Source organism: Myotis davidii, unplaced genomic scaffold (assembly GCF_000327345.1).
Source record: "Myotis davidii unplaced genomic scaffold, ASM32734v1 scaffold1330, whole genome shotgun sequence".
Lineage (NCBI taxonomy): Eukaryota > Metazoa > Chordata > Mammalia > Chiroptera > Vespertilionidae > Myotis > Myotis davidii.
In genome coordinates, this window is record NW_006283826.1 from 984,218 (window position 1) to 994,632 (window position 10,415).

Below are 10,415 nucleotides of genomic sequence, written 5' to 3' on the forward strand. Positions count from 1 at the left end.
ATAACTTACACAGAAGGGTTCATACATCATAATATCAAAGACATAAACATGCATAGACTGTTTTGAATTTTTAAATCCCAATGCAGTAAATAAGTTTTAAGGCAAAACAAAACAGTAGAGGGAACTTTACGCTTGTTTAGCTAAATGGTTGTGTAACAACTGTGCACAGTGCCCTAGTAGGAGAAAAAACTTACTGGCACAAAGCTTTTAACAAGGTCAAATTTCAAATTTGTGTGTGGGACTGTTTGTCCTAATGTCTGACACTATTTATGAAAGTGTAGTACTTAAAACACTGAAAGAGGTTGTCTCAACATTTTAATAAAAGGACATTAAAAATTCACTGGTTTCTAACTCCACTTTGTTTCTCCAACTATAGGTGGTATGTCATCCATTTTTTTCTATTATAACAATTATGACTTCTAATAATAGTGATTATTGATTATGTCATGAGTATTTTATTACTTCTATCTCATACAAAACAAATACTGAAGTCAGTTTCCAGTATTAAATATCAATTACTTTCATCTTTTTTATTTCATAAATATATTGTGGGTTTTACTCTGAACAGAAATAGGGTGCAAAACATCCTGACCAAAATAATCCATTTTTAGAACTCTGGAAACCTCCATTCCCATCTGAAAAAGAAATCACAAACTAATAATCTTGGCATCAATGCAACAAAACAATGATGAGTTGAATGGTTAGGCTCAGCTGTATTTTTTTTTTAAAAAGAAAGAAAGCAACCCCAAGTGCTCACATTCTAAGAAATGGAAGCTTTCTTGTTCCCCAGAAAAGCACTGTTACATTACAAATGAGATAAAGGAGACAAGAAATTTGGTCTTTCATTGCTACCTTTTATCTTAAAAGTTCCCTGACTTGGTTCATGATGCAAAATAATTTATTTCCATTTTACAATGGACTTTCAAATGCCTCTTCTAAAACAAAGCAAAGTGAAGAAATAAACAGCAGAAGTAGATAACTCAGTCTTTGCCACCGAACACCCTACAATATAGCTAAAGAGATCATATGCCCATGGAGTTAAAGGAAGTTATGACCAATAAAGGAGAGGGGTACAGAAAACAAGCCACAGTCTTTTCTGATTAAAGTTAAGTCAATGTTTTTCAATAGCTTTTAACAATTTAGCTAAAATGTGGGTGCTATCTTGTATGGAACTAAACAGGATTTGTATTCCATGCTGTTAAATGCATGCTCAACAGAAGAGGCAAGCTGATGTGCCTATTCACAAGTGACTTCACCAAAACCAATGGCCCTCCTGGGTCCGTTACTCTAGGCCAGTGGTTGGCAAACTGCGGCCCCTTGAGTGTGGCTCTTCCACAAAATACCATGTGCGGGCGTGCACGTAAAAGTGCAACTGAAACTTCGTGGCCACACTCAAGGGGCCAAAGAGCCACATGCGGCTCACGAGCCGCAGTTTGCCGACCACTGCTCTAGGCAACCCTTGGCCACTTTAGGGGCAAAGTAACCCATTTCGTCGTATATCTAGAAAACCATGGCAATGCTCAATGTTAGTCAATGCAGAGCGACAAGGCTGAGCAGGACTCTTTCTGATGGAGCAGTAAGAGTTTTAAGCTGTAACTCACATATCATGATGTACGCACTTGGACAAGTTCATTTTACAGCAAAGATTCCAGTAACTTTTATTTCATTGTGTTTGTTTGTGTTTTGTTTTTTGCTTGCTTGCTTTAGGGAGGAAGCATCAGGGGACTTACTGACCCAGGGCCTAGCACAATGATATTCAGAGATTTAGAGAGGAAGGAGCTGGAAGATCTATAGCCATGAACTCCACACTGAAACCCACCATAAACAAAACCTCTTAATTTTGAGTTATGACACTTAGAGTTCTGAACTTATCCATTAGAGGTCAAGGCCTTATTTATGCACACAGTAAGCCTTCAATTTTAAGTTGAATATAAATTTCACTAAATGCCGGGCAAAATAAATAAAACAAAAAGGGATGACAACTTATGGAGTGCAATTGTTGAAAATACAAACCTCTATATGAAATGTGATTAAAACTTCAAAATACTGATAGTTCTAATCTTTCCTTAATGCATCTTCTCTATGGTGATTATTATGAAAGACTATAAAAGTAGTTTTTCTTTTTTCATTTTAAAGTAGTTAATAAAAATTGTTTGAGCAAATCCTTTCACAAGAAATCATCCAAACTCTCTGCTCTACCAAGTTAGAGCCAGATGCATATTTTTCCACCATCTTAGCAACTTACACAGCCCTTAGAAACAGAGGCCGCACGTTGTGCATTTCTGTCTCCCACACAGTATCAGAATAATTCATGCGTATACTGTGAAACTATTCACACAGCTCTGTTAAGTATAATACCTAATACATATAACAACCTTGTAGAGAATGGAGTATTTGTGCCCAGTGGCGTGGCTTAGTGGCTGAGTATTGACCTATGAACCCCGAGGTCACAGTTCGATTTCCCGTCAGGGCACATGCCCGGATGGTGGGCTCGAACCCTATGTGGGGCATGCAGGAGGCAGAAATCAATGATATCCTCTCATCATTGATGTTTCTATCTCTCTCTCCTTCTTCCTTCCTCTCTAAAATCAATAAAAATATATTTTTTAAAAAAAAGAAGAATGGAGTATTTGACAGAGAAGGAAACTGGGGTTCAGAACAAGTATGAGAGTTAAATAAGGTCACTCACTTAAAAAGCTACAGACAAGCTTTAAAATTAGGTGTGTTCAATCACAAAATCTATACTTTTCCCAACATACTGTTTAACCATGAACTTCTATTGAAGGCCCACTATGTGGCAAGCAGTATGCTAGAAACTGAAATATCTAATCCTCATGAAAATTACCATGTTGGTGTGTAACATGCTTGAGAGTGTTTTCAAAGCTTAGCAGCTAAGACTTTTATTTTGATGTTCCTACCAACATGTCCACATTAAATGCCTATAAATAATCTCATTTCAGCTCAAGTATGATGAATATCTTTTCTTTAGTGAGTAGATTTCCAATGAAAGTCAACTACCACAAAATTTAATATACAAAATATACTATTCAACAAAAAGATAAAATCCTCTCAATTTAAACAAATTCTGAATTTTTCCATGAAGGAAAACTGTTTGTCAAGATTTTCACATTTTGGATAACATTTATCATTAATGGACAAAGATTACTGACAGGGCAAAGCATTTATTCAGAGCTCCTGGATGCTGGCCTAACTTTATCAAAATAGAATAAGAACTGTCCAAGACACATCTCTGTGTGGCAATAGTCAACTGAGCAAAAGTTCCAGCCACTCTCTGATGTAGTATTTTCCATTTGTTTACAACAAAGAAGCAGCCTTCATCTTATTTCCTGACAGTATGTATGTACATGCACACACATGTGTTAAAAGGGACAGATGTGTGTGTGTAGAACTTAAGAGAAACAACTAAATTATTTAACTGGTTAATTCAGAGACTAAAATTCTGAAGCATATACATTCTGTTTGTTTAAATTTTTCCTTTCCCATTTTGTAAAATTCCCGTGTTACCCTACTTCCGCTTCTTTCACCAGGAATTTCTCAAGATGAGTTTTCTCCCTGTCCTATGGCAAGGGAACTAGATGATTTTCTGGGATCGCATTCACCCAGAACATTCCTGGATTGTACTCACCTGTGGCAGCCTGTTCTGGAGAGGTGGGCGGGGTAAGAGGCATTCCGCAGTTACTTGGGTCCTTCACACTACCAAGTCCCTGCTGCCCAACTGAAATATGGCCTCCAGCACTGGCAATGCTCTGAGGAACTGGGATGTCATTCTGAGAGATCAGAACAAAAGCTGAAGGATAAACCATCCGGACACCACCTGTAAGGAAAGAGCAAGGAGAGAATCAGGGCTGAGAGAAAGTTCACACTAGACTGCCAACTTTATTATTCCAGTGGTCAGAGTCAAAGCTCTGGTGGGCATGGGATACTCATTAGGTCTTGCAAAAAGTGATATGTCCCATTCTTCCATAAGTTAATAGCTGCTTAACTATGTGTTCCAAAATTATAATAATAGCATTTGGAATCCAGGGACCATTGGTGCTTCAGGCAAGAAAACTATTCAGTATAACCACTGTGTCAAGAGAATTTTAAAAATGGGAAAATTATGGAGATTATTTTTGATGAATCTAAGTGATTATCTTTTTTAAATTAAGGAAGATGAAGAGAGGATAAAATTCTTCAGGCAAAATATTTTCTCTTACCAACAATTACTTCGACTGCCACAGGGAAATCATTGTCGTATCCCAACTCCTCTTCTTTCAATTCTTCTTTCTTTTTCAGCACCATTGGGTAGAAATACTGCCATTCCTCTATCAACTTACGGGTGGCTGGGTCGGACATCTTGTATGCTTGGCCTGTTAGCGTGCCATTTAATCCATAAGGACTTACCAGTACTGAGTCAAGGAGGAGAAACATATGTTACAGATCACAGTAATAATTCCTACTTAACTGTTGTGGTATTTTTAGATTAAAGTATAGCATCATTTAATGTATATTGCTCTTTATTTGCTAACTCCTTTCAAAGTGTGATTCTTTAAAATTTTTAATTTTATTACTTCTTATTTATATGCCTCTCAACTCACATCAATTTTTGAAGGAAATCAAATGGGGGGAGATATAGTACTATCAGAAGTTATAGCGACACGTAGTATATAAATTATCTGTATGTTAAAGCTTGTACTCATCAATTTGATAATAGCTTATGCAACATAAACACTGAGTCTTCCATAACAGAATAAAACCATTCAATACAACCCCAAAACCTGCCAAGAACTTGAATACTCTTCCTATGGTTCTTGATACTTCCTAAAGTCTGTGGTAACCAAAAAATTATGCATAAATAAAACTTCTATTAGCAGAAAAGCCTTAATTTACCTACTATAAAATATAATGCTTTATTATTCAGGCATATCTCTACTGTTTTAGAGATCTGTTGATAAAACAACTCCAAATAAAATTTATTTCACTAAAGTAAAGGACTTAAAATCCTTCTTTCTCTTTCAGTAATTGACCTTGATGTCATTTTCACTGAGCTACACACAAAAATGTAGTTAACACAGTGCTGTGTATAACCCAGCCAGTTCTTAGCCTCAGGGTGAGTATTTCAACCTTCCAAATAACACTTTTCTGGGATAAAGAGGTCACTTTTTCTTACTCCTAATTAAAAAAAAAAAATCTCAGCATAGTTATTAAATGGGGTATTCTTTTTCTTTTTGATGGTTTTATTTAACAGCTGGATGGTATACCACATCAATCAAGACAGAAATAGCTTTAGACATCACATATTTCTTGGTGCCTTTCTGCTGTTCCTCACTGATTCAAATGGGCTAAAATTACTAACTCTAAACACAGTTAATCAAGGGCAATTTTCCTATATTAACACTTCTAGGAAATTCCTACATCAATATCATTATGTTCACTACAGTTCATCTATAGGCCAGCACCTGCCTTAAGAATGTACCTCCTCACACTAATCTAGGGAAATAAGCAGGACAATGTCCCACAAAGGTTTTCTCTATGATTTGAAGCATTAGCAACAAACCAATAAGATTTTAAAAATAAGTGGTCTATAGGGACCTAGTATCCCTAAAAGTATCTTTATCAACTTAGGTTAGTTACTTTCCCTTATGACTAGTAACTCCTTTTGTAACCATAAAGAAATGCTTTTATTTTGAGTGATAATGTCTAGAATGAAGCCAGATGGTCCTCAGCACCTTCACAGTCAAGGAAACATAGTATTTAAATAATTCTGACAATACATAATATGTGCATAATGTATAACTCTCAAGTGTACAGTCTGAGAATTGGGCTGTTTTTGTATAGCAGCCCACACATAAAACACCCCAAATTACAGAATAATAATGAACATAGTTTAAAATATGTTGCAAAGTGGGAGGTAGGGGGAAAGTAAGTAGAACTTTAGGGCAAGAAACAGATGCTTTTATCAAATTAAATCAGAATCATCTGTAGAAAACCAAAAAGGCAATCATAAATAATATGGAGGATAAATATTCATATTTATCTAATATAACAAGCGGTTATACCAATAAAAATACTTCAGTCATGTCTGTTAAAATATCAGTGTTTTAAAAGTTATATTGTGTACTATAGTAAGACTATTTTAATCAGACATCTCTAGCAAAGACAAATTGAACTGATCAAAAAAAATGTTTCCATCTGGTTCAATATAACATTAAAACATTTTAAAGTTTATTCATAGAAAATTCTGAATTCCAACACAAAACCGAAGATATATAGAATGCACAATTACAGAAAAGGGACATGCGGTTATTTTGGTGATATTTCGGTGATAAGCTGAGAACTAATAAAAATATGAATGTCTAAAAAAATACAGAAAAAAATATGAATGTCTATTAAATTACAACCAAATGCCTATAATCAATGTAGCCTATAATTAAGAGAAAATAATAAAGTTATTACCGTCACTGATTAAATTATATATTATACAACTCTAGAAATTTGATTTTGATTAAAATTTCAAATACTAAGTCTAATAGTGATTATCTGCAAATGATGGCATTCTTGAAACAGTGGAACAAACAAAACAATAAAAACCTTTAATTTATAAGGATGATGTTTTCCAAATACTTATTAACCTTTTTTTCTGCAGGAAGTCTCTACATTTTATTTATCAACTCAGCTTCACATAAGACCACATTGTATATGTGATAAACTTTCAGCAAAAACAAATCAACAAAAAAATCAGCAAGCTATTATAATTTAACTAGAGGCCCAGTGTACTAATTCGTGCACCAGTGGGGTCCCTTGTCCTGGCCTGTGGGATCGGGCTGAAACCGATTCTCTGACATCCCCTGAAGAGTCCCGGATTGCAAGAGGGTGCAGGCCAGACTGAGGCACCCCATCAGTGCACGATAGGGGCTGAAGAGGGTCGCGGGAGGTTGACCGGCCGAGGAGTGACTGCGGGAGGGCTCCAGGGCATGTCTCGCTCAATCCTAATCGGCTGGACCCCACCAGCAAGCTAACCTACCGGTCAGAGCATCTGCCTCCTGGTGGTCAGTGCACATCATATCGAGTGGTTGAGCAACCTTAGCATATCATTAGCATATTACACTTTGATTGGTTGAACGGCCAACCGGATGACCGGACACTTAGCATATTAGGCTTTTATTATATAGGATTGTGAAATGTTGGTCTTTCTTCTTCAGAAACTGACCTTCATGCTTACCTTTAAAATGTCCATTAAAGATAATATCTCATTCTGCAAAACCTAACTGGGCAGATGGCTGGCTAGCCAGTAAGGTGGAGGGGGGGAAGGGGAAGGGCAGGGCATCACCATTTACTTACCTTGAAATGGTGCAGGTGAAGACTGAGCCATGTGTATATGCTCCTCATTGATCAAATAAATTGGCTGGTGTTGGGCAATCTCCACACTTGTGCATACATTACTTTCCCCATGAAGAAAGAATGTGAAAGCACAGGACAAATGTTCACTGGAAAAGAAATAATGAGAAACTCAACTCTACATTTTGATATAAAATGAATGCTAGATACAAGAACTACAGATGGGATATAGCTTTACTTTATCAACCATTCAGCAAAACTTGCCTCTGATGATATTAACAGCATAAATTTCCAGTAGATTGTGGACAAGTAATATGACCATAACTTGTTGGCAACGAACTAAATTAAAGCTGCCAGATAAGTCTGAAAAATTAGTTATGTAGCATTGTGAAATTTTGAAAGCTGTTGTAAAGAATGCTTCCTGTTTCATTCGCAAAAAGTCTCCTATGCTGACTTATACATTCCTGGGAACAGAAAAAGAATGAAATTTTTCTACCTTCTCAAGTACTAGTATCTGAACTGGCTTTTAATTAAGGCTAGGGACAATGACAAAACAGTTTTGCTTAGGTTTGGTATGTAATAACAATAATACCAAACGTACAAGCTTACAACATTACACTGTTAACACTGTAAGGTTAACACTGTTGACTTTAAAATAACAATTAAAGACAGCACTGTATATAAATTCCTAATATACAGCTGCAAAGGTAAAACAAGTGTCTAAATGAACTGGTAATCTATTATATTTATTGTTGCAATTTACTTCTGATCACAAAATTTTATTAAAGCATTCAACACATCCCTGTTTTCCACACAATTAGCTAAAAATTCACAAAAATCATGTGTCTTGGAAAAAATAATTTCAAAATTACTACAGTGGCACATTATTTCAAAATTGTTAACTTTGGCCCTAAGCCAGCCATAACATCTCCACTTTTCAAGACAGCTCACAAGAACAAGTGCCTGATGAACCAAATCACTGGAGGCGCCAGGCAACCGTGTAAAAATTCATCGCCAAAATTTGCTTTTCAAAAGTTCTTTACAATATTATAAAGTGTATTGTGAGTGCCAGTCAAAACATTAAATGTTATGAAAGTATAAAATTATAAGGTTTTAAGGAAAAATTAAAATAAAAATGATAAAATGTCCACTCCATCACACAGCAAAGCATATATTATATTCTTTCTTGGCAACTATCTTAAGATAACCTGAGAGCATTTTGTGTTTTACTAGGATGTGAAGTTTCATCAAAAGTAACACTAGTCTTGGCATATGGGTATTTAGCACAATACAGTAAACAAGACAGTAACTATAATCTTGTAAGAATTTTAGAAAATTTAAACATCCTCTTTATACCATACTTTTTATGTTTCAAGTTTACAATAAGAAAATAGTAACAACACACTGTCCTTTCTGTATGAAAACTACACTATAAACAGGTCATCTTCAACAAACAACATTATGCCTGGCACATAACAGGATCAAATATAAGTTAATCTGGTTAAATGTCCATCTGTAAAATTCAAGAAAGAGGTTGATATAAAATGGATGCTTATTTGTACCTACGATCCCATGTAGTCAATAGCATTTCACAAACAACTGGGTTATAGATATTGAGGGTAGTACAGAATACATTCTTTTTTCCACTGATTCTCAACTGTGCATAAGAACAATGCTAACCAACATTTATCCACCAACTAGTACGTGCAAAGATTGGTGCAAGGAGCCTGAAGTGACACTGAATACAACATGGCCCTTGTCCTCAAGGAGCACATAAGCTAATAAGATTGATATGAACACACATCAATAAAATAAAGCCAGGAGAATACAGAAACAGAATGAAAAAACAAAATGCTAGAGGGATGCTAAGGCATACTGATTTGTTCAATCTCAAAGACCCAAGTGCTTCAAGAAGACAAGAACCAGTAAAAATAGGGTTTTAGTAGTACAGAGAAAGAAAAAGGTAAGAGACACAGCATGTGGCAAGGAGTAGAGTAGCTAAGAGCAGAATACAGCTTGGAAATTCTAAAGAAGGAATGGCGTGACAGGATGGGAAAGGAATCTGAAAAAGAAGTCAGAGGTCACCTCTTTAGACAACAAAGAGACTTGTATGTGAAAAATACCAGGGAGCCAATTTAAAGTTTGGTTTTAAAAAGTCAGCTGAATCTAAAGAATCGTGATGAAACTTCAGAACAGTACTCATTTGAATTTGCTGTGTCCCAAAAGATACAGCAGAGAAGCACAATTGAAAAAAGTAGGAATTGAATAAATGAACTATTTTTTATATTGATGACTTTAAAAACAAAATGTTTTAAAATTAAAACAACATAAGAAAAACAGCAAGTTATAGTTGAAATGTAACAGAGATCCTATCCTATCTAATTTTGTGTTTTACTAGGATGTGAAGTTTCATCAATAAGTAACACTAGTCTTGGCATATGGGTATTTAGCACAATACAGTAAACAAGACAGTAACTATAATCTTGTAAGAATTTTAGAAAATTTAAAAATTCTCTTTATACCATACTTTTTATGGTATCCAATCCTATCCTAACTAATAAAAGAGAAACATGGTAATTAGCTGTACATCTGCTACCCTTCCCATTGGCTAATCAGGGAGATATGCAAATTAACTGCCAGCCAAGATGGCGGCTGGCAGCCAGGCAGCTTGAAGCGAGGCTTGCTTGCTTCAGTTTCAGTGACGGAGGATTACAACATTCCCTGACTGCTGCTGCAGGCCTCTGAGCTGCAGTTTGAAACTATGTAACAAATATAGAGGCTAAACAAAACCCTTGAATCCTGCTTTACTCAGGCCGGGGTTCAGCCAGCCGGATCGCAACATTGTAAGCAAAGGCCAGAAACCTACTTTCAGTAGTGGAGGCCTAAGAGCTGGAGCCAAGCCTCAAAGCTAAAGCTGGCCCAGAATTAAAAAAAAAAGAAAGAAAGAAAGAAAAAAGGAGAGGTTGGGAGCTTCAGACACCCGCCAGCCTGAAAACGGCCCTCAGCCCCTCACCCAGACTGGTCAGGCACCCCAGTGGGGACCCCCACCCTGAAAGGGCTGTGACCAGCTGCAAACC

At 36.2% G+C, this 10,415-nt stretch overlaps 1 protein-coding gene across 3 annotated transcripts in view; it reads right to left on the reverse strand.

Annotated features, from left to right (window-relative positions):
• MED13L (mediator complex subunit 13-like) overlaps positions 1 to 10,415 on the reverse strand; it is a 248,346-nt gene that overhangs the window by 51,399 nt on the left and 186,532 nt on the right. For all 3 annotated transcript variants that reach the window (XM_015567540.1, XM_015567547.1, XM_015567549.1), the window contains 3 exons: positions 7,342 to 7,487; positions 4,218 to 4,409; positions 3,647 to 3,835 (listed from right to left, as the gene is read on the reverse strand). In XM_015567540.1, coding sequence (XP_015423026.1) covers positions 3,647 to 3,835; positions 4,218 to 4,409; positions 7,342 to 7,487 — 527 coding nt within the window. The remainder of the gene's footprint in view (positions 1 to 3,646; positions 3,836 to 4,217; positions 4,410 to 7,341; positions 7,488 to 10,415) is intronic.